Source organism: Peromyscus leucopus, chromosome 10 (assembly GCF_004664715.2).
Source record: "Peromyscus leucopus breed LL Stock chromosome 10, UCI_PerLeu_2.1, whole genome shotgun sequence".
Lineage (NCBI taxonomy): Eukaryota > Metazoa > Chordata > Mammalia > Rodentia > Cricetidae > Peromyscus > Peromyscus leucopus.
In genome coordinates this window covers 76,291,546-76,316,813 of record NC_051071.1, presented here as the reverse complement: position 1 = coordinate 76,316,813, position 25,268 = coordinate 76,291,546, and the positions used below count along the sequence as shown (strand labels likewise).

The 25,268-nt window shown below is 36.6% G+C and overlaps 1 protein-coding gene across 1 annotated transcript in view; it reads left to right on the top strand.

Moving 5' to 3' along the window:
- Ankrd17 (ankyrin repeat domain 17) overlaps window positions 1-25,268 on the top strand; it is a 142,630-nt gene that overhangs the window by 40,832 nt on the left and 76,530 nt on the right. The window contains 2 exon segments of the mRNA XM_028881891.2: window positions 19,275-19,428; window positions 24,870-25,026. Of these exon segments, the coding sequence (XP_028737724.1) occupies window positions 19,275-19,428; window positions 24,870-25,026 (311 nt within the window).

Below are 25,268 nucleotides of genomic sequence, written 5' to 3'. Positions count from 1 at the left end.
CTTGGCTGACCTGAAATTCCCAATGTAGTTCATGCTAGCCTTGAACTTAACAGATCTCCTGCCTCTGCAGGCTGGAATTAGTGGCAAGTGTTACCTTACCATACCTATCTCACGAATAAATTTTTGTTAATTTTGTTAAATTTAGTTCTTTAATATCTTTTTCTGCTTTTTTATAAACCACGTGTATTTAGATGAGTGTATCTTGTCTAAACAAAGCACACATAGGTTGTTGTCACTCTTCTAATGATGAGGAACATTGCATCATGTTTGGGTGTTTATGATACTTGGTATCTGTATGCACAGTTTTTTAAAATTATTCTGAACAAAAATTGCAGTTTATTTTAAATTTAGGATTTCTCATTCTAACTGTGTCTAAATTCATGCCAATATAAATAAATATTAAAAAGCCTTATCGTAGAAGTGGCTAACTGCTTCTTAGTTTTAATACTTTGGGATTGAACAGATAAGCAAGCATAATGTATTTTTTTCAGCATGGCATTAAGTACTTTTTTTATATATACCTTTAGATTCGTACAAAACAAATGGCAAGGCAAAATGCTAGTTATAATTGATGTCTTTGGTTTGGGGAGTAATTACTGAAGTATATTAAATATTTACTTTCTTGGGTTGATGGGGTGTGCCACTGTGCACATATGGAGGGCAGAGGACAACTGGAGGAATTTGACTCTCATTTCCACCACATGGGTCCTGGGGATGGAACACGGAGTGGTGGGCTTCACAGCCAGTGACTATTTCAGTGTGCCAGCTCAGAAGTAGGGAAATTAGTGTTTTCAACAACTTTTGCTTTAGCTTTTGAGAATTGCTTAGGCTAGTTTTGAACTTCCCTTCTAGCCAAGGCTGCCCTGGAAAATTGGGATCCTCCTGAGTGCTGGGATTACACTGGTGAGACATTGTGTGTGGTTCTATTTTATTGAATACCTGTAGTGTTCTTGGCACACAGGATGATAGCAGCTTGGGTTGTGTTCAGTTGTTTAGTAATATATCCGAGAGAAGGTAATCTAGCAATCTAGTTAATACAGAGCTGGAGCTCAGCTAAGAACTTACTGAGAGAGAGACATACTCCAAAGTTGCTGGTGAAGTAGGTCATTGATAAAATGTGGATTTGTTGATGAAATTACCCTGCCATACAATTTAACAAACAGAAAAGGAACAAGATGGTATAGGGGGCATGTTTACATAAGCTGGACAAGGAATAGAAACTAATTGAAATTATGTGAAGGCCAACAGGGAAATTTGAATGTTGGGGACTGGTCATTGTGAACTGGCCTGGAAGGAAATGATCCCAAAGAGTACATATCAGTAATCTAAAAATTCTGCGTTAAGAAACCAGAAAAAAGAGCAAATTAAACAGAAGCCCTGAATACAGAAAATGGTGAAGATAAAAGCAGAATCTATGATTAGTTGGTTCATTGAAGGAATGATTAAAATTGATATGAGAGGAAGAGAGATTGAAAGGATACATACTGTGTTGATTGTGAAAAACATTATGTTATCAGGAAACCTGTCCATATCTATTAAAAAGCTAATAAAAGGGCCAGTGAGGTATATCAGTAGATAAAAGTGTTTGCTGCCAAGCCTGATGACTTAAGGTTTGGTCCTCAGGACCCATGTGGTAGAAAGAGAGAACCAACTTCTACAAATTTTCCTGACCTCCACATGTATACTGTGGTACATACATGCCTACACATGCACAAATAAACAAGTATGATTTTGAAAAGTTATATCTCAGTGGTAGAGTACTTTGCTAATGTGTGAGGCCCTGAGTTTGATTCCCAACATTGATAAAATAATAATAACTAGCAAAGGACTGTTTGTGCCCATAAGATTAAATTAGATGAAATGAGCAAATTCTAGGAAAACCACTGACACCAAATCTCACTCAAGAATCAATACCCTGAAAAATCTATTAGAGAAATTGTTTATAATTTACAATGCTCCCACATAGACAGCTTACTGTCCAGATGGCTTCATGTACAAACAGTGTGAGGCATTCAAGGGAAATACAATAATTGTATATTTTGGTGGAAAACAGACACTGAGAGATTACATCCTTGTGTCTGAGGTCAGCATCACTTTGATTACAATACAATACAGTTCCAAGGAGCTCATGAAATGCCTATGCAGGTGGAAGTGCCTTTTCCCAAGTCTGACTACATGAGTTCACTCTCCAGAACCCAAGTGATAGAAAGGGAGCCAAGTCCTGCACACTGTCCCTCTTACCTGACCATGTATACACACATACACAGAGTAAACAAATAAATGTAATTTTAGTAGTTGGAAACAAATATACATTATGATTGTAGAAACAAAATGTTAGTAAAATAGTAGCTAACATCCAAGCAGTATAGTGTGTCAAACTAATGATATATATTTAAGTATGTAAGTTTGGTTGAACATTAGTTGACTAATGTAATTTATTATGTCAACACATGTAAAGGAAAAATTTGGTTGTCTCAGGTACAGAAAAGATCAAACTTGATACCCACTGATTAAAACAAATTCTCGATAAACTAATTGTAAGAATCTGACCTGAGAGGGCTGGAGAGGTGGCTCAGTAGTGAAGGGTACTGGCTACTCTTCCAGAGGTCCTGAGTTCAATTCCCAGCAACCACATGGTGGCTCACAACCATCCGTAATGAGGTAATGAGATCTGGTGCCCTCTTCTGGCCTGCAGGTGTACATGCATACAACACTGTATACATAATAAATATTTTTTTAAAAAAGAATCTGACCTGATAAGAATCAGAGAAAGGGGGCCTGGAGAGATGGCTCAGAGGTTAAGAGCCCTGGCTGCTCTTCCAGAGGTCCTGAGTTCAATTTCCAGCAACCACATGGTGGCTCACAACCATCTGTAATGAGATCTGTGTCCTCTGCTGGCGTGCAGACAGAATGCTGTATACATAATAAAATAAATCTTTTTAAAAAAAGGCCGGTGGTGTTGGCGCATGCCTTTAATCCCAGCTCTCGGGAGATAGAGCCAGGTGAGTTCGAGGCCAGCCTGGACTACCAAGTGAGTCCCAGGAAAGGCGCAAAGCTACACAGAGAAACCCCGTCTCGGAAAACAAAAAACAAAAACGAATCAGAGAAAGCCTTGTAGGCAATGCAGCACTTAGTGATGATACTGGGTGACTTCTTTGTAAGATTGTCCACTCTTAGTATTTGAGATCTTAGCCTAATAAATCAGAATTTAAAAAAACAAAATAACTTCCCCAAGCACCCATAAAGGCTGGAAGAAAACAAAATGTGTGTAGATAGCATAGTTGTCAATATACAAAATTTCATCGATTTTTTTTTTCCTTTTTAAGCCCCCCCCCCAAAAAAAAAAATAAACTACTAGAAAAATAAATTTGGCAGTCTTGTGCTAGTATAAACTTGCAATTATCTCTTGGAAAGTGAAAACATTTTAAAGTGTCAGTTGTAATCCCACTAGAAAATATTGAACAATGAGGAATCAAATTTAGCCAGGCGGTGGTTGCACACGCCTTTAGTCCCAGCACTCAGGAGGCAGAGGCAGGCGGATCTCTGTGAGTTCGTGGCCTGCCTGGTCTACAAAGCGAGTTCCAGGAAAGGCACAAAGCTACACAGAGAAACCCTGTCTCGAAGAAAAAAAAAAAAAAAAAAGAAAAGGAAGCAAATTTAATAAACTATTATATAGTTTTCATTTTGACAACTAAAAATCTTTCAGAGACCATGAAGGTGGCCTAAATACATGAATACACAAATGGATTGTAAAACCTAATACTGTTAAAGATGTCTGTTTCCTTCATGGTGGTGTATATATTGAACACAATTTCAGTCAAAATTTCACTAAGCTTTTTGTTGGGGTAGGATATTTGGGTTTGAAAGTGACAGACATTTTAATATCTGTATAGGAAAAAACTAGACTATCCAAAACACCTGAAAAATAAGGAGAAATTTAAAGATTACTAGAAATAAAACTATTAACCAAGATGGATTATAAAGCTGTTACTTTAAGATGGTTTGTTACATTATTGATAAAAGAAGAAAGCGGTGGTTTTAATGAATTAGTTTGTTCTGTTATTGATAGAAGATAGTGGTGGTTTTAATGAGTTAGTTTAAGATTCTAGAGAAGATTCAGAACACTTGGGAGTTAATTTTTGAGAGGTGCCAGGGTGATTGAATAAGTAGTTTTCTTTATCAATTGTGCCAAAATGTTCAGATATCTTTTTTTTATAAAAAGGAAAGATACTCAAATCTTGTATGTGCAAAAATTCACCAGTGAATCGTAAATGTAGCTGTAAAAGCCAGAACATTATAATTCTATTAAAAAAAAAAGTGGGAGAAAATCTTTGACCTTGGACTAGTAAGTATATTTTACACAGAACACTGTACAAACTGAAAAGAAAGTGAGGAATTTGGGCTTTAACAAAATAAAAAACCTATTCTTCAGAAGCTACTAAGAAAATGCCTAAAAGAGGACCCACCAGTTAAAAATGCATGGCAAACCATGAGTCTGAGACAGGGCTTGTACTCAGAATATTCAGAATTCCTACAAGGTAGTAAGGAAAAAAAATTGAAAAAAATATAGCACACATTCTACTTTATAATAAATCTTTACAAAATATTTGTTGAATATAGAGGGAAAAATAATATGAATAGAGAGCATAATGCTTAATTTTTTTTAAGCCACCGCTTGAGAATACCATTGATTGAACAGGGTCTTAACAGTACCAACACTTCCTTCGTTGAAATTAATTAGGAGGCTGGTGCCTTTAATTTAATTTAATTAATTAAAGGCACATGCCTTTAATCCCAGCCCTTGGGAGGCAAAGGTAGGAGCATCTCTGTGCGTGGTCTGCATAGAGAGACCATTTCTCAAAATGATATATATTAGGAAGCTCCATGTGGTGGTGCACATTTGTAATCCCAACATTTGGAAGGTGGTGAAGGATCAGGAGTTCAAGGCCATTAGTGCTGTATACTAAGTCCAAGGCCAACCTGGACTACCTGAAACCCTATCAAAAACATAAAAGCAAGCAAACAAAAGTTACATATATACCTACATGCTTTTAACTGAATGACTTGTACCAGGAAGTTGAAAGTTAGTCTTTTATATTTGAAATAATATAAGCTGTCACACTAGCTATTGATATTTTTGCTTAGTGTATAGAAATGGTTAGATAATTCTTAATTGGGAGTTAAGAGGTTGGAGGTGGTGGTGAGATGTCTCTGTGTAACTCAGTCAGGCCTGAACCTATCAGTTCCTAAATGCTAGGATGCAGGCATATGTGGCTCAGGTCTGCTTTGATTCTCTGGTGCCCAAACTCTAGAGAAGTTGGGTTTTTATTCCTTACTTGCTGAAACCACCCAATAGAAGATGGCATGGTCATTTTTGTTTGTTTATTTAAAAGCTTTATTATTTTATATGCAGTGGTGTTATGCCTAGTGTGTAAGAGCATCACATGCATGTATTGTCCAGGAAGGCCAGAGGAGGGCATCAGATCCCCTGGAATTGGAATCAAAGATGGTTGTAAGAGGCCACATGGGTTCTGGGAACTGAACTTGGGGCCTTTGGAAGAACAGTAAGTGCTCCTAACTGTTAGCCCCTAATTTATTGTTAAGGTAAGAAGTACAGAAGAGTATGGATAACTAAAAGGCAGAATTTCCTTTATACCTTATGCTTAGTGTTCAGGCTCTATTCTGATGCAAGGAAATAGGGTTTCTGTTGTATTCAAGTGAGAGGAGGACAGTAAAAGTGGAAGGAGCTATTCCTGTTAGTTTATGAAGATAACTATTGCAGGCTAAAGAGATGAAGTGGTAGCAGGTATGTTGAGAGTTAGAGGGATGAGCCTTGAGGACGCTAGGTAAGTATCCTACCTCAGCTCCATCCAGAACACCTCTTCCTTCAGTTTGAATTTCTTTAGCCGCTGTTATAATGATGTATTGGAAGGTAATTTGTAGCCTTTTGTTTCTGTAAGATTAATGTTGCAATCAACGACCATGTACACATATATATGCAAATATTTTAGTAGATAAAATTCCTAGAAAGAAAAATTTTATTCTGATTGTTGAATTTTTATATTCTACCATCCACCCCAACTTTTAGATATTGTTTGCCAGTGGATATAAAATTATATCTTATTTTAATTTGTATTAAACTGTTTCCCAATAAAGTTGAACATATATACTGGAGTTTTATATTTCTGCTAAAAATTACTCATAAAATTTTGTTCATTTTATCCTTAGAGAGAATTTTAAATTTTCTTTATGATTCTCTTACTAACTTTGTTATAATTTGTGGTATTTTTACCTACCTTTTCAAGTTTCTTATTTTGTAGCATTTTTTATATTTATTTTTATGCTGTCAAAACTTTCCCAGTGTTCTCATGTGTCTTTCTCAAAGTCTTCTTACCAACAGTATCAGAGCACTTTAGTTTCTTATTTTTCTTCTATAATGCAATTTTATTTATGTCTCTAATTGATTTTAATTCATCTGAATTTTCTTTTAATAATCATGGTAAGGACCTAGTTAATTTTCCCAGCTTCATAATCATTTCTCTGAGAATAAATTATTGAGTGATATATTCTTTTCTCCCACTAACATGAAAATCACCTTGATCATATTTTAAGTCCCAATACATGTGCTCTGGATTCAGTATTCTACAGTTTTGATTATTTTCATTTCATATTATATTTGACAGCTGATAGGGCACCCCTCCCCATTGTCTTTTTCCAAAAAATTTTTGGGCAATTTTTGTGTATTTTCTCTTCCAGATGAACTTTAGAGTCAACATGTCAAGTTCCATTAAAAATCCCTTTGGGATTTTGATTGGAAGTGCATTGAATTTACAGATTAATTTGGGGAGAATTGACATCTTTACACTATTGAGTCTTCCCACCCAGGACCATGGTATGCCTCTCCATTTCTCTAGGTGTTCTTTTATGTCTACGGTACAGTTTGATAGATTCTTTAAAGTTTATTTTCGTAGGCCTTCCACATTTTTTTTTGTTAGGTATTTTTCTGAGTATCTTTAGCTTTTGTTGTTACTGTGAATAGCATCTTTACAAAAATATTTTCTAATAAGCTGTTGCTGTTGTGTAGGAAGGCTGTTAATTTTTTTATGTAAATTTTGGTCTTGCCATTTATTTAGTTTTTGCTGATTCTGTTAAAATTCTGGAAGAATAATGTTTTCTGTAAATTGTGTTTTTCCTTTTTTTCAGTAATTGTGCTTAACAATATTTTGTTACATTTTCTGGTCTTAACTATTGGGTAGGTTTTGCAGAACTGCCGCTGTTCTTTCTTATTCGAGTGTCTTGTTCTTGATTTAAATTCAATGTTTTTCATTTTAAGGTTATGTATATTCTACATTTTTTATTATAAAAGAAAGCAAATTACTTTTCTGACTTAACGGATACTTTTTATGGTTGGGGATATTTTTTCTTTTTTATAAGAAAGTCTCATCATGTGGTCTGGGCACCAATCTCTGCCTCCTTAGTCCTGGGATTAAAAGTGTGCCGCCATGCCCAGCAGTAGATACTTAATTTAACCATACAGTTTGTTGATGATTCATGTTTTTTTTACCTGTAATATTTAATGTGATGCATTATATGTTTACAGTTGTTGATCATAATTTAGTTTATTTTAAATACTCTTTCAAGGAAATATTTAGGTAGATATATTCATAGCCAGAAACTCTGCTGTGAGTTAGCAGTAGTACACTTACACCATAGTGTCAGTTTGTGTGAGTCTGCAGAAGTTTCCTGTCTTCTGTGGAGAAAAGAAACAATAAGCAAGGAGGAGAGAAGGTGGTGATTTCAAACTGACTGTATTAAGAGTTGGGGTGGTATGGTAGGGAGCAGAGGAGAGCACACCCTTGTGTGATCATTGAAGGAAATGTAATACGAGCTAGGACCTGAAGAATGCAAGTTCAGGAAGAAGCAGTCCACATTTGAAGAAAACAAAAAGTCAGTGCTTCCATAGAATTTTTTGTATCTTCCTTCTTATAAATCTCCTTTTCTCTTTGTACCACTAACATAATTTGTCAGTATATTTGATTTATTTAGATGTTAAGAGTAGCTCTAACTTTTTTTTTCTTTTTATTTTATTTTACAATACCATTCAGTTCTACATATCAGCCACGGATTCCCTTGTCCCCCCCCCCCCCCCTGCCCCCTTCCCTTCCTCCCAGCCCACTCTCCATTCCTACCTCCTCCAGGGCAAAGCCTCTAACCTTTTCTGTAAGGAAGAAAATATGATCAAATCCTGTAGGAAATAATGTCCTTTTTTAGATTTTTATTTCCTCTATTATTTAATAGTGATTTTTTTAAAATTCCAAGTAGATTATCTACTATTAATATTTAATATCCCATTTTTTTCAGCACCAAGAACATAGCCTCGTATATATAAATTACAAATTCATCTCTTTGAAATTCGTTGTTTTCTTCCTAATGTATGGTCAGATGTTTGTTTAATTTAAAAAAAATTTTCTCTGCCATCTATTTTTCTTTAAATATTATAGTAATTTTATTTCTGACTCTGTCATTGCATAATATGCATATTCATCATTTTCTTAGTGAAGCATATGGAAATTTTCTCATTTGGGTTCATTTTTTTTTTTAAGCTCCATATTCTTTAGTAGGTTTGTTGTATGTTTATGGTTGACCCACCTTGGATTTGTCCGCTGCTCTCCAGCATTACAAGGTATTCTTTCTGTGTAATGTTTTTTGTCTTAGATTATTTTCTAGCTGATAAAAATAACCGTTGATTGTGGTTGCCTTTTCATTCCTCTATTTCCAATCTTTTTTTAAACATTTTTTTATTATCTTTAGTTGTGCATGTGTGTATGTGTGTGCATGTGCATGCATGCACACATCTTTATATGTATATGCACAGTGAATACAGGTGCTGGCAGGGGTCTTGGATCCCTTAGACCTTCAGTTACAGGCATAGTAAACCACCCAATGTGTATGCTGGGAACTGAACTCCAGTCCTCTGGATTCTTAACTGCTGAGCCCTTATATCCAACTCCTTTGTGGCTTTAAATAATAATTAGCTGTCTCTTTCAACAAAAACATATAATTGACTTTTTCTTTTCTTATTTCTTTAAAAACTTCTTAATATTGCCCCAGTTGATTTTATTACTTTTCTGATTTCTCATTTCTTTCTTGTCTTTCACTGAGTTTGCTGTTTTTTTTTTTCCTTCTCATATTCCACTTCTTATATCAGCATTAAACTGAGTCAACCAGCAGTTGCAAAGACGATACTCTTCCCCTAGAATGAGCTTTTGATATTGTTTTACTTTGGCCTTGACTTACATTTTTTAAATAATCAGAAATTTTAGAGATATTTGTGTGATAGCACACCTAAGTTGAAGGAATTGTTTGTTACCAGTTATGTAACATATTAAACATATGCTGTGTTTCACTGGTTTTTGTACTATCTTTTTGTTCCTGTCGTTCCAAGGATGTGCCCTTCTTGGATTTGTGTATCTTCTTAAACAAATATGTGTGTTTTATATGGTAATTCTAAAGTAAAAATGCTTCTAATTATTTCGATTGCACAGTTTTCTTAAAGTATCTAGTATTTTATCTAAGAAATCCAGTATGTCTGATTTTAACGTTTTTTAGCAAGTCCGTCATGAACATCAAACCCCACCCCCATTGTCTTTGTACATTTATAGCCCCAGGACTCTAAGATTACAGCAGTTTCATGATGGATTTGGTAATGGCATGCATGTGTACTCTGTGTGTGTGTGTGTGTGTGTGTGTGTGTGTGTGTGTGTGTGTGTGTTTTAAATGGTAAGTATGTCATGGAAAAATCTATTTGTAAATTCTAGACCACAAAAAAAAACTTTATCTTATTTTAAATATAATTAGTTCACATAATTTATAAAGGTTATAGTTAAGAAAAATTTAAGGCTAGATCATATTAGTGGTTTTTATACTGAGTTGTGGACAGATGAGCACCTTGAAGCTTAAAAATAGAAGTCATGTTTTGTGTGTGTTCTATCAAAAAGGCCGTGTTAATTCTATTACTGATTAGTGGATCTTTTGAAATCTAAATTATTTTAATTATGTTCACTTTCATTTTGCTAACTTATATCTCCATACTATGAGTCATACTAATAATTAGCTTCTAAAAAATTTGTTTTTGGAATCTACCACTTTTTTTTTTTTTTTAATCGTGTGTGTATGTATGTATGTGGTGGTATGCCTATAGAAGCCAGGGGCATTCTGGATTTTTTGGACCTGAAGTTACAGGTGGTTGTGAACTGCAAATAGTGGGATGTAGAGAACTGATTTTGGGTCCTCTGGAAGAACAGTCTGTGCTTTTAGTTGCTCAGTCAGATCTGTAGCTCCAGTGTGTTTCTCTCACTGGTCCTCAGGATTTGTTTGTTTTGCTTTTTATGAGATACATTTGCACTAAGAGTTAATGGTGTTAACCAGTTCTTTGAATATCAGGCCTGGTAGTATAACAAAGACTTAGGAATCCACAGCTGCTTTCTGGAATCTAAGACTTTTAAGTAGTATACACACAATACTCCGAAGTGTTTGAGATGTGAGCCTGGGCCATGTTTATCCACCATACACTGTGACTGTTGTCAATAGACCCATCACCAAAGAACCTATACTCAGACCTCAAAAATGTTAGCATTTAATAAACCTCCCTGTGTGGCTTCAAGCCACCAGGATACAGGCATCTCCAACATCCAACATCCTTGATTTTCTTCTCAGCCCTTATACTGATGAATTTGGCTTTTGCAGTGATAGGCTGCTTGGGGAGAGCCTTCCCCTCCCCAGAACTTTGTAGTAGCCCTTAGTCCCACGTCAGTAGTGGGGACAGTTCCAGTCTTGTTTTTTACAGCATGTACTTGAGTCCCTTTCCTGGTCACTGTCCACAGTTTGGGAAGGTTGGCAGTTGGGCAGAAGTTCTGGCTCCTAAGATAAATCCTCATACCAATTTTGCCAGAGTAACCTGGAAGATGATTGTTGAAGTTGATCCAGTGGTGACCCGTGTCTTCAGGGTCCCCATCATCCCAGGTGCTGGGGTGCTTTTCTTGGTTGCTCTTGCAGCCTTGGCTTATGCAGCAGTGGCTCATGAGGCCTTGGGGTTTCCAGGTCTTCCTCTGTCTGGATGGCATGGTGAATGCAAAGAGAGCACCTCTTTGAAAGAAGAAGGGGGTTGGGTTGGGGGGCACACGTGTGCTTGTTGTGCTTGCTCACATGAGTGTAATGTATGTGGGACACTAGTGTTCCGCCATGTATTTGGAAGTCAGAAGGCAAATTTGTGCAGATGTTTTTCTTCTCCCTTTATGGGTTCTGGGGGTTGAACTCAAGTTGTAAGATTCATTCTTCAATTTTATATCTACCATTTCATGCTGATTTTTAGTATCTTTTACTTGCAAAAGACATTTTCTTGATGATAAATTCTATCAGTATTCAGAAACATGTCTTAAATTATGTTTATTTATCCTGCCATTTGAATATCACTAGATAGGGAAATCTGAACTTAGAGAATTCAGTTCATGATCACAGCTTCAAATAACTGGAGCATTTATGTTTTGTAGGTATTATATAAATATATAGTTATTAGAGGTTCTATATATGTAAATATACCACTTTTCCATTGAAATTATCAAATTGATTGTAAGAATCAAATACTGATACTACTAAAAGTAAGATTCATAAAAATAAAAAAGATCATAGACATTTATATGGAGGGATTAAGTGTGACTAACTTTAAATTGCAGAGACCTGACTGTTGTGGAGCATATATGGAATCATTTGTTGTTGTATAGGACCTTTGTAGCTGGGTATGGTGGCGGCAGGATATACCTGTAGCCTCAGTGCAGAGAGCTAGAGGCAAGAGCATCATCCTTAGCCAGATAGAGGTCTAGACCAACCTGGGTTACAAGATCCTCAAAACCCAACCAAAGGAAGGAAACTTAAATGGACTTTTTGTCACACTGTAAGTTTGTCTAAAGTGCAGGTGTTTGCTCTGGTAAATGGCAGGATAGTGTACAGAAGAACAGAAACAGCCATCGTTGGTGGCTGTGGTGACAGAATGTTGAACTCGAGGGAGGCCTATCTTAAATATGCTGTACTCATAGTCTGAGCTTCCCTTCTGCCAGAACCTTACATCGTTTGTATTGGGTATACTGAAATAACTTCTGTAGGTTTCATCTTTGAAGTCACATGTATCCAAAACAACTGTTTGCATGGGCTCTTAATTATGTTTCTGAAACACTTTGCCTAAAGGAATCCTTTCAGTAGGTTTTATAAATGGTGAAAATTTCAGAACTGTACTAACGTGCCCTATTCCTTAAGCATTGCTCTTTTTTACTATACTTATAGAGAACTGTCTTCTTTCTGTATATCATCACTATCACTGTCTTCCTGTTTAGTGTTCTTTTTGTTTTTCAAATATATTTGATACTTGTTTGCACTTAGCAATGTCTTTCTAGATTGTATATTGATGGATGGAAGTGATCATAATAATCATTTTTGTGTTTCTGTTGCTAATAGCTAGCTAGCTACTTTGCAAACAAGGTATAAAGATGTTTCTTTAGTGGATTTGGTATATTATGATGGCCAGTAAATCAAAGTACACTATTTCCTTATCCTTTGGATTTAGCTATGAGGTTAATGACTATATTTTGAGAAAAAATGTTCATTTAAATTGCTGATGTTCACAGCTGGTCTAAATTGTTTTGTAGTTTCAAATTGCCAAAAAACTTCCTGTCTTTCTGTTTTGAGTATAGAACAATTTGGAAATATCGCTACTGGTATAAACATGTATTTGGATTTTACCATTATAAAAAGACCTTGGCTTTTATTTAAGTGTATCTGTTATATTTGTTTTTTATTGAGGAGAATGATAAAATTATTTTACTTTGTAATATAGACATTATTACTGAATATAGATAATATTTGCTTTAAAAAGACAAAGCAAAACTGAATCAGTCTGCAGTGAAGCCACTACAAAGCTAAGACATTAACAAACATACAAAGAGACCAGTCCAAAAATTGCTTTATATATGTTGTTCAGAATTTCCTAGAGCCGGAGACATGGCTTATTTGGTGGAGTGCACGCTTTGCATGCATAAAGCTCTGGATTTGATTCTCACTATTGCATAAAACTGGGCTTGGTGATGCACATCTGTAATTTGGCACTTTGGCGGTGGATATAGGAGTATCCAAAGTTCAAGATACTCTTGGCTGCATAGTGAGTTTGAGGCCATGCAGAGATACATGAGACTATCTCAGAAAAGCAAAGTGTATTTTCTTACATAGCCAAACTATTGCCTTTATGCTTCCAAATACCCAGTATATAGTCCTATTTCTTTTTGTCTCCAATGCCCTCTTTCCCCAGTTGGCTTGCTTAAGCCAGGTTTCAGATAGGATCTTTATTATGATTTATTGTTGCTCAAGTCTTGTTAACTTGGAACAGTTCTTTGATCTTTGCTGCTATTCTGCTTAGTCGGAGAAATGGTTTTACTGTAAACTGTTTCACATTTTAGATTTGTATGTTTGCTTCTGCTTAACTCAGAGCTTCTCAGCTTCCTTCCCATGTGAGTTGTTTTGTTTTTAAGGGGTTGTGGACATTGAGAAGGGAGTTTTTCTTTACTCTTCCAAGGAGACGTTTGACTGTGTCTGGGTATGTTCTTGGTTGTCAAACGAAAAAGGGTTATTTATTTCATCCAGAATGCCTCTAGTGCCTAGGTTAAGAAAAAAGATTCATCTTCTGATTTGTGTTATTACTATTTTCAAAACTGAGTTATTTCTAAAGGCCTATTAGATTATTATTTATTGGGAATGGGGTAGTGTCAAGAACACCTCATAGAAGGGCTAGTGAGATGACTTGGTGGATGAAAGGCATTTGCAACCAAACCTAATGACCTGAGTTTGAGCCCAGGAACCCACATGATAGAAAGAGACAACTGGCCCCTGCAAGTTGACCTTTAACCTCTACGCATACACTGTGACATGTGGATACCCAAAGACAAATGAACACAATTTATTAAAAGAACAATATGTCATAGGAGATAATTCACATTTTATGTTGTATCAGGGACCTAAACTGTTTATTTGAACTACTTTTTTGTCATTCGTAGTGAATTTACTTAGTAATCTTGATTTCAAAATAAAAAAATTTAAAGTTAGACTTTGTGGAGTTCTGGGAACATACAGTTTCTTTTTTTGGTAGACAGCATTGAATGAGTGGGTCTGAGGTTACCTGGGTCTCTGTACTGCATATTAGGAACCTGCCATTTAAATAAGGATCTTTGTATGTCTCTTAACTGTAATAATGAGTTAGGCCTGTGATTTTTATTTCTAAGGCTCTTACATTTCTTTTCCAGTTTTCTGTCTTTATATTGGACAAGAATTTAATAATACAGGGAAAATCACTGTCTTCCACAGACAAGCTTGCAGTTATTTTGTCCAATCCCAAGTGATCAGCCTTGGGCGTATGTACATACGAGCAAAGCTAAATGGTCTCAGTAAGTTGTGTAACCACATGTTTGCATATGTGTGTGTGTGTGTGTGTGTGTGTGTGTGTGTATTACATGTAATGGTAATAGTTAAAGATGAGATCATGAATTTTGGAAGATGGACACTGGAGGAGTTGAAGGTTGGACAGAGAGAGATGGGAGTGATGCAGATACAGTGCTCCTGTATGTTCTCAAAAAATTAGTAAACAATAAAAATGGTGATACATAATCATTTTTGTGGAATACCCAATTCTGACAATACATCCACAATACTTTAAATGTAACTTATACTTGTCATACTTAAATATTCATTAACTTTGATACTTTTTTAGTGACAAACTACTAACAGCATTTAGAACATGAAAAGGAGGTATATATGCTTAATATAGTTTAAATTTGAATAAAAGGCTATTTTTCATATTTATGAGTGAATTTCTTGTGTCATTCTATCTGTATTTATTGAGAATAGAACACAAAATCCACTTTAAAAAAGAATATTGAATATTTCTTTCTACAGCTCTTGGGATTGAACCCAGGACTTGGTGCATGCTGGGTAAGCTCTTTACCATAAGGCTACATGTACAGCCTCCAGGTGAGGGAAGGGTTAATGGCGTTAAGGAAAAGTCTATTGCTTTTTCTCTAATTGCATGTAGCCCTTTACACCACCACTACCTCCACAGTACATTATATTTCTTTACTTGTATTGTTGGCCACTTGTACACATTCATTTTAAAAAATAAGTTCCTAAATAACAAGATTGGTTTTTATGCATTGATGTATAAATGCAGTAGTAAACACTTTTGAATATAGAATGTCTGTAATGTGTAATCAATGAAAAGAACAGTTTTGTTCCCTTCTCCATTTAAGATTGTATAATTAGCTTTTCTTTCTCCAAATATACTCTAAACCTTTTAGAATCAAAATGGAAAGAATATCAGGATCATCTGGTAATTTAAATTCTTTCCAAAAAAGTACATTTATGCATTTGTGTATGTGTAAGAGAGGATAGATGGGTACACGTATCACGGTGGGCCTGTCGGGGTGAGTGGACAACTGTGTAGTTCCCAGGGTTTCAACTCAGTTGTCAAGCTTGGCTTGCTGGGCCCTCTCGTCAGCCCAAATTTCTAATTCTTTGAAGTTTTTCACCCTCCAAAAGTTTATTGATTTCTGAACATAGATTACCTACTTGTTGGGTGTGCATGTAAGTTAAACAGAGAGAGAACATAGAAACTATGCAAACATACACCATACATGCAATAAATTATTGATACAGGGATGGGGAAACGTGCCGTGATGAACATATGGTGGTCAGAGGACAGCTTATGGGAGTTTGTTCTTTCCTCCCAACATGTGGGTTTTGGTAATGGAACTCCAGTTTTTAGGCTTGGCTGCAAACGCCGTTCCTTAGCGTCTCATAGGCCTTGCACAACCTTTTTTTTTTTTTTTTTAACTATGTTTACCGTAGTAAGTCTTCACTAGGCTTAGTAATAATACATTGTAATGTAAGCCGCTAACTTATAAGTTGAACTTTCTTGCTGTGAACTGTCCTGTTCCATCAGAGTGAAATTGTGTGTGTATCTGCCAGTGCCACAAATAACTTTCCCTCTCTCATCTTAAACAGATTAGTTATTTTGGTCAAAATTATTCTTTTCTACTTAACAATACTTTTGGAGAGATTTGGCACCTGTCATTTTTGCCTTAGAATTGAGTCTGTTTACTTTCTAAAGCTAACTTAAAATATTTACTTACTCATCTGTTAATATCAGTTGTGTTCATATTTATATATTTTCCTTTTTCATTACATTGGAGTTGTTAGAGATATTTTAGCAGACGCGATTTTGTCATTGCTTGGGCACAGCCTTTTCTTTAGAAAGAATCATCTTTTGAACCACGTTACAGAATGCAAAGGCGTTTGTGAATCATAACACACCCAAAAATGCACTTACGAAAGTAGAAGTTGCACTTTACCTGGTAACGTCCCTTCACTTAAGCACTTAGTTAGACTGTGTTGCTCTCGCTTTAGCATGCCTTTGCTGCCCCTTTACGAACAGAATTATAATTCCAGCACTCAGGAGGCAGGTGGATCTCTGAGTTATGCCAACCTGGTCTGCCAGGGCTACACAGAAACTCTGCCTCAAAAAAAAAAAAAAAAAGAAAGAAAGAAAAAAGAAAGTAAAAGAAAGAAACGGAATGGTATAGCCCTGGCATGTTAACATTTGTTTGAATTTAATATCCTCACAATTTTATGAAAAAATTTAGGCAGTTACATTAGTTTCAGAGTGTTCTATGTTCATTTGTCTTTGAAATATTAGAAGTGTCATTTATGGGCTGATGAGATGGCTCTATCGTAAGGTGCTTGTGACTAAATCTAGTGACCTGGATTTGATCCCTAGGATCATAAGCTGAAGGAGAAGTGAATTCCTGCAACTTTTCTGTTGATTACCCATGCACTGTGTGATACGTGTGTGTGTGATGTATGTGTGTGTGTGGGTGTGTGGTGTGTGTGTGTGGGTGTGTGTGGGTGTGTGTGTGTAAACAAAAACTTTAAAGTATAATTTACCACTAAGTGTGTGCTGATTAAAAATAGCAGTGGTAGGTTGGGGATTTAGCTCAGTGGTAGAGCACTTGCCTAGCAAGCGCAAGGCCCTGGGTTCGGTCCTCAGCTCTGGAAAAAAAAAAAAAAATAGCAGTGGTAAGCTGGGTGTGGTGGTGCAGAGGTAGGTGGATCTCGAAGTTCAAGGCCAGCCTAGTTTACACAGTGAGTGCCAAGGGAGGCTGGACTATACACGGTGAGACACTGTCTCCGAAACGAATGGGAGGTGGAGAGATGGCTCAGTGGTTGAGAGCCCCCGTCTCCTTGCTCCTGCAGAGGACTTAAGTTCCATTCCCAGCACCCATATCAAGCTGTTCAAAGCTACCTGTAGCTAGAGCACCAAGGGATCTGATGCCTTAGGCCTCCCAGAGTACCAGCACTTGGGTCCATATATATAGCACTTAGGTCCATATACTCCCATCAGAGAGACAGCCATTTTAAAGTGATGACATTTGAGGATGGAAAAAAAATGTCACTGTCAGTATTTAAATGCTTTTCTGTTGACTGCTTTTCTTACTTTTGTACTTTTAGATACTAGGCCTGAGCATGCTGTGCTCTAGATATATATTACTTTGTGTATGTTCTTTATATTTTATGTGTATGAGTGTTTTGCCTACGTGTATGTCTGTAGACTACTTGCATCCCTGTAGATCCCTTGCGTGCCTTCAGAGGCTAGAAGAAGATGTCAGATCCCCATTCATTTGTGATCCATTGTGTGGATACTGGGAATCAAACTCAGGTTCTCTGAAGAGCATCTAGTGTACTTAACCTACTAAGCCATCTCTCTCTAGCCCCCTATTACTTTAGTTTCTTATTGTAGTTTTTGCAGTGCTGTGTAGAAGCACCTTAAAATTTTTGCTGGATGTGGTCTTGCCTGCCTAGGTTCCCAGTACTTCTCAGTGTGATCTCTTGAGTCCAGGATTTTGATGCTGGACTGGGCAGCATAGCCAAACTCAAATCAACAACAAAACGAGCTGTGGTGGATAGGTTTCTGTTTCCTTGAATTTCTTTCATTTTACTCTTATTTATAGTGAGTGTATCTAAACATATGGTCTATAAACTTTTGTGGGTCTAGTAGATCATTTCAGGGTATCGGGAGGTCAGAATTATTGTCCTCATAATACTAAGGCATTTGTTGTTTCCAATGTGTAGTATGTATGTAGACATTTTCACAGTAGTAAGTAAATGTTTCCTATCCTTAAGGTTGTAGAACCAAAGTGTACAAGTATTGTTCATTGCTATATGCTTGTAGTTAAAGAAAGTGCTTCAGGGCCGGGCGGCAGTGGTGGCTCACGCCTTTAATCCCACCACTTGGGAGGCAGAGGCAGGTGTATCTCTGTGAGTTCAAGGCCAGTCTGGTCTGCAGAAGAAGATCCAGGAAAGGTGCAAAACTACACAGAGGGAAAAAAAAGAAAAGAAAATATTTCAGATCTCACTTTTCACTAGTTTTTAAAAGATTTATTATCTTTTGAAATTATAGGTATATGTGGATATGTGCACATGAGTAAGGGTTGGTAGGCATTTGTAAATCCTCCAGCTTGGGTGCTGGGAACTGAACTTGGATTCTCAGCAAGAACAGTATATATGCTTTTAACTGCTGAGTCACCTCTCCAGATCTCTTTTCACAAATTTTTGAGACCCAAGAAAACTTAGCCACTTTTTTTCATGAAATGCTTTTTTTTTTTTTTTTTTTTGCTTCAGAGTACAACTGTCAAATGATGTCTATTAAACTTGGATTTTTGACAAACATCCTCAAAAGATTATTAAAATGAACCTGCCATTTTAATTGACAGTATTTGTTGTAATGAAAATTTTGAGCTCTTAAGCATTAACTGTAATTTTAAAATTCTAAGCGCAAAAACTAAGGAAAGCCAAGTGTTTAAAATGACTACCTAAAGAGCTGGTAGAGGGACGGATCCAGGATTTATGTTTACAAGCTTAGGCGTATCTTATGCACACATTAAAACTGGAAAGAATGCATGTGATTTCAGTAAATAAAAAGATTGCAGTTGAAGATTGAGTTCTCAAAATCTTCAACTTTTAATTTTCTGTTAGTTTAAGCAGTGGGTGTTAGCTGTTTGAATTTAGAATTTAGAATTGCTACTATACTTATCATTGGTAATTATGTTAAATATATTTTTTCTCCCTCTGATCTTACTTTGTTTTTGTCCTCTTCTCCTCTTTCCTGTCTTCTTTTTCTGTTCTAGGTGGAGTCTTTCATTTTGGACCAGGATGATTTGGAGAATCCAATGCTGGAAACAGCTTCCAAGTTGCTCTTATCAGGCACTGCTGATGGTGCAGACCTCAGGACGGTAGATCCAGAGACACAGGCTAGACTGGAAGCTTTACTAGAAGCTGCAGGTATGTATGTCTTGTGCTCTTGTTAGTCATGTCTTCCTTATTATCCATACCATAGCTCTTGCTACTGTAGTGTGTGCTCCTTTATTTCTTTGAAAAAACATTTTAGGTAAGATTCATTGAGGTTTAATTACAGTGTTGTTGACTGAATTTATTGCTAATGAATAAACTATTGATATCTTTAATACATAATACACATGAAACTAGGTTATATATTAATGGAATATTCTAACCCGAGGCTTGCAATAGTTCTTCTTTGTCCTAGCAGCAGTGATTTAGTTCTCAGTTGCAGTTTGCAGCAACTTTATGATAATAATTGAATGCTTCGAATCCCCCAGTGTGCAATACAGGCTGTATACCTATATAAGTAAAGCAAATTGTTTTATTTTCTCCGTAAGAACATAATTTCAATTGGAGGATTTTATAAATAATTTTTTCTTCCTCATTCTTTCATTTCTCTCCCTAATTCATTCTTTTCTATTAAAAAATTTCACACAAAAGCTTGAAATAGCATAGCAAACTCCGATTGTGATTTTTCAACTTTAATAAGCATCAGTACATGGGTAGACTTATTCATTTTTTATTCATCTTTTATTCATTACTATTCTCTTGACATCCCCGTGTCTTTAAATATAGATATGTACTTTGTTATTTCATATATGATTTCTTGCATATGTATCTCAAGGATTCCTTTAAAAATGGGGCCATAAAGACAGTCGAAAGGGGAAAAAGTAGAAATTTACTTTTAATGACTCTAAATATCCTGTCTGTGTGGAGAATTGATGAGTTATTTCATAGTCTAGGTTTTGCTTGATTAGATAGAGTAGCCAGTGCTCTTTAACTATTGAGCCATCTCTCTAGCCCTAGAACACCTTTCTCAAGAAAGATGTATGAATGTGTGAGGTTTTTGTTGTTAATAGTTTTGCTTTATTTTTCCCTCATTTTGTGAGGGGCAAAATTTTCTGAGATCTCATGTGAAAATGTCTTACTGTGTTCATGCTTAATAGTTTATGCATTGAAGTTTAGTTTAAAAATAATTTCCGCCCGGCGGTGGTGGCGCACGCCTTTAATCCCAGCACTCGGGAGGCAGAGGCAGGCGGATCTCTGTGAGTTCGAGGCCAGCCTGGGCTACCAAGTGAGCTCCAGGAAAGGCACAAAGCTACACAAGAGAAACCCTGTCTCGAAAAACCTAAATAAATAAATAAATAAATAAATAAATAAATAAATAAATAAATAAATAAATAAATAATTTCCTGCAGATTTTTGAAATTATTGCCCTATTGTCTTCTGCTCTTGTGGTGTTGCAGTTGTGAATGGTTTCACTTTCTGCACCACTAGTTCCTAGTCTTTCCCAGAACTTGGTGGCATTTGAAAATTGGTTTTGTTTTTATTGCCTTGGCTTGTCTTTCCAGATTATCAAATTGTGTTTGACTGTGGTGATCTCTGAGTTTTGTTTATAGCCAATAGCAATGACATAAAAAGCTAAATTGGAAAGTGTACACATCTCTTTTGCCAACTGATACATTTCACTGTGAGGCATTCACTGGTTTCCTATTGCATTGTAGTTATTTTTTATACAGCCACAAGAAAAAGCACTCAAATGCCTTGTAATTTTTGTATCAGACACTAGAACATAGTGTGGCTGAAATAAATCTCTTGCATTAAGATCTTGTAAACTAAAATCACTGGTGTTACGTTTGTACCTATCTGCTGTTGGGGAAGGTTTGCTTCCAAGCTCTTTGTGGAGATTCAGTTGTGTCTTCTCTTGCTTCCACATTCCTTGATGCACAGCTCCTCTCCATCTTTAAGCCAGTAAGGGCACGTAAAAATCTTTTTATTTCTTAAATTCCCTATCTTTGTTATCCTGATTGGGTTGGACCCACCAGGATAATCTGCTTGATATGCTTTAACTTTACAGTGACAGTAGATTTTATCTTAAGTGAAGTCTTAAGAGGTGGGTAAATAGGGACTGTAAAAGTTCTTATTAATAAAATCAAACCTGGAGCCAAGTATTGGGGTGAACACTGGAAGATCAGAGAGACAGAACAAGCCACAGTTAACCTCACCTGGTCAACTTCTCAGCTGATCTTGTTTCCTCAGACTGGAAGCCTCTGTGTCCTCTTATCCGAATGGCTCTCAGCTGAACTGTGCTGCTCAAAACCTAAAAGCTTAACCAGCCAAAAGCTTCTAGTTCCTGGTCCTCACACCTTATATATCTTTCTGCCTTCTACCATCACTCCCTGGGATTAAAGGCTTGCTTTCTGGGATTAAAGGCGTGAGTCACCGTGCCTGGCTGTTACCAATGTGTCCTTGAACTCACAGAGATCCAGAGGGATTTCTGTCTCTGGAATGCTAGGATTAAAGGCGTGGATGACACCATTTTCTAGCCTCTGTATCTAGTGGCTGTTCTGTTCTCTGACCCCAGATAAATTTGTTAGGGTGCACAATATTTTGGAGAACACAATACCACCACATAAGAGCATCTGTTGCTCTTGGAAATGACCAGGGTTTAGTTCCCAGCACCTAAGCAACCACTGTTAACTCCTGTTCCAGGGGACCTGACCCTATTTTCTGACCTCTTGTCATCATGCATGCACTTGATACACATACATGCTCACAGTTGAACACTTAAAAATACACGTAACAATAAATAAACTGACTGAAGGATAAGTATGCCAGTATTATCTAATTTGTTAGGAACATATTAGTTTTCCTACCTGTGATTACATACAAACGTTTTTTATTTCTTTGGGATTACCTAACATATTACTATGTAGGTCTTTCCTCTCAAATCTGCTGAATTTCTTGAGAGACATGTCTGCAAGTTTTAAGTCTTGTGAATAACAAGTCTGGCTGCTAACACTGTCTCTTAGGAGCAAAAAGGAAGGAACCTGAGGATTGAATATGCAGCATGTTGGTGTTCACTTTCTCACCATCCATCCAATACTTCTCCTTTCTGTTTCCCCCTGTTCCTTGTCTCCTAGTTGAGGTCCTATCCCGTTTGGTTTTAGAGAGTATATGGAGACTTGTACTTAATTGATTAGGTTCAGCTAGTGTCCCAGTTTCATGACCAAAGCCTTACACTCGTTTCTTTATCTAATTCTCAAGTCCTTACTTTATGATCGCCTTGTTTCTCATTGATAGCTGTTTCTGCTTAGTCTGTTCTGTTTACCTTACAATAGAACCTTAGATTTAAAGAGGTATCTTAGTTTTATCAAGGGTGGAATTCCTGTATTGCATTCTGCTTATTTTTATTAAGTTTTAAAAGGAAAGGGAGAAAAAAAATTATTTACCCTTATCTTCAAATGAAACCTAGATGCTGTAATGCCTTCTCTATGTTAAGTCTTGTAGTCCTGTGATTAAATGTCTGAAGTTGGAAAGATTAATCTGGTTACACTTATTTTTGCCGCATCCTGATTATCCACTAAAATTGCTTTTGTGGGCATACATGGTGGTGGGTTTCTGCAGTCCTAGCAGTCTCTACATTCAGGTGGCTGAGGCTGAACAAAGATCAAAAGAAAGGAACTTGGGAGCTATTAGAAGTTCATAGATTAAAATGAACATTTTCTTCTATTTTCATTTTTAAGTAATGACCATTCTCTGCATGTCTGACTAGAATTTGTTATAGAGTTGACAACAGCCTGAGAAATGGTAGCTAATTCTCATTTGGAAATATACCAAATAGATCTCAATTGTGCTCCAATAGACTTCCGATTACAATTTGACTTTGAATATTAATGACACCAGTTGGACAGTAGGGTTTGATCTTAGCAGTGTAGTATTTAAAAAAACAGCATGTGGTGGTGTTGGTGGGTTTGAGCCAAGGTGCCCCACAGCGGCTGAGGGAGACACGCCATGCAGACAGGGTTGGCTCTGTCCAAGGGGGCCACGGTGGAAAGTCACTCATATCATGCCATGGCACTCATGTGGAGAGTTTTGTTATTAAAGGGGGACGGGGACGGGAGAGGGAGAGAGGAGAGGAGAGGAGGGTTTTTTTTTTTTTTTTTTCTTAAAAGACACTTTACATAGGATGGTGTTGTCAGGACACTGGGAGGGTCAGGGGCAGGCCTGAGTGTTAACAAGCAGACCACGACAGCCTTTATCATCTGGACATCTTGATTAGCAGAAATGAATTTTGGCTGCTGAGAAGTTCTTACTATTTTTGAAATCATAGTTGCTTCTCAAATTTACCTTTAGTTTTATACAATACAGTAGTTGATAGAAGTTTTTGACAGAAAAGCTAGGCAAGTATAAACTTTCATCATAAGACTGTGTAAGTATTGTGCCTTTCCCACTTTATAAAATACTGTTATTTTACAGAAATGTTTATATTACCAAGTAGATGATCTTTGATCTCAATTAGTTCTACAGTTTATAATAGCGTTTCCTTGCTAAATTTAGGTTTCCGTCTGAATTACTTGTCTGAAATATCTTTGGGCTTGAGATACTGTATGTGTGTGTGTGTGTGTGTGTGTGTGTGTGTGTGTGTGTGTGTGTGTGTGTGTGTTGCATGTGAGTGCAAGTGCCATAGAGGTCCGAAGAGGCTGTCAGATTCCCTGAAGCTGGAGTTACAGGTGTTTGTGAGCTGCCTGATAACTAGTAACAAAATCATGTCCTGGAAAAGTGTCAGGTGCTCTTAATCACTGAGCCATCTTTCCAATCTTAGCACCCATGTCTTTAATAAGCACCACAGGTGATGCAGATGGATAATCTGGAATAAATAATAATGAATATTAATCATGGTAAGCTTGCTTTATTAGAAATATATGGAAATGTAAGTATTATGTTCATTCAGATGTTTACTATTTTTTACTTTTGTATTTCTTTTGCTATTCTGAATAATTTTTAGAAGATTCTAAGTATATGTGGTAAGCATATGTAGTGAGTTTTTAAGAGGTGGTTATATGTAGATTATCTTTTTTTATGCAGCCTGTATTCTACTCATCCATTTTCTTAAAGCAAAAGTAGACATTTACCAAAAATAGAGGGATGTTGCTGACACTTGTGGCGTCAGTGAGTCAAAAATAATTTTTCTAGAATTCTTTTTCTTTGTTTTGCTGTATATTGACTTTATTTTTTGGAAGTCTTTCTGCTGTGGTGATAAAAGTGACTAAATAGCTTATGACTCAATACCTACAGCTCAGTAACCTCTGAACATAGGTTCTTCTCCCAAAGACAGAACATGTTTCAGAGAAGTCTCCTATCTGTCCAGCATAGGCTAAAGACCCACATCTGACACCATAGTGTGTCAGATCATGTATCCAGGGGCCATATGGTGTGGATAAAGTTTTTAGATTCGAGAAGAGTTATTTATCTCAAGATTATAGACAGATATGTCTATTATAGTATCTAAAGCTCATGTTAACATGCAGATTTTAGTAACGTGAGTTTTTCTTTGTTTTCCTTTTGGGTATTTCCATATTGGTGTGAAAATAATACAATAGGAATAGGCAAGTTATCCACGGCCGATGGTAAAGCCTTTGCAGACCCTGAAGTGCTCCGGAGGTTGACATCATCTGTCAGCTGTGCGTTGGATGAAGCTGCTGCTGCACTTACACGAATGAGAGCTGAAAGCACAGCAAATGCAGGGCAGTCGGACAAGTGAGTGCTTTTGTGTTGTGAGCCGTATAACAGGGATTTTCCTAAGAGGGAAATAGTTGATGTTTATGTAGCTTTTTTGTGCCTCATACTATAGCCACTTAACACAGTACCCTTTAAGTTGTGGATTTTTTTTTCTTAATGTCAGTTGTATAAGCAAACTGGGAGATGAATAGCTTAATGAAGCTCAAGAAGATGAGATGAACACCATTGTCTTATGCTGAAAGCCGTTGAGGACTGGAGTG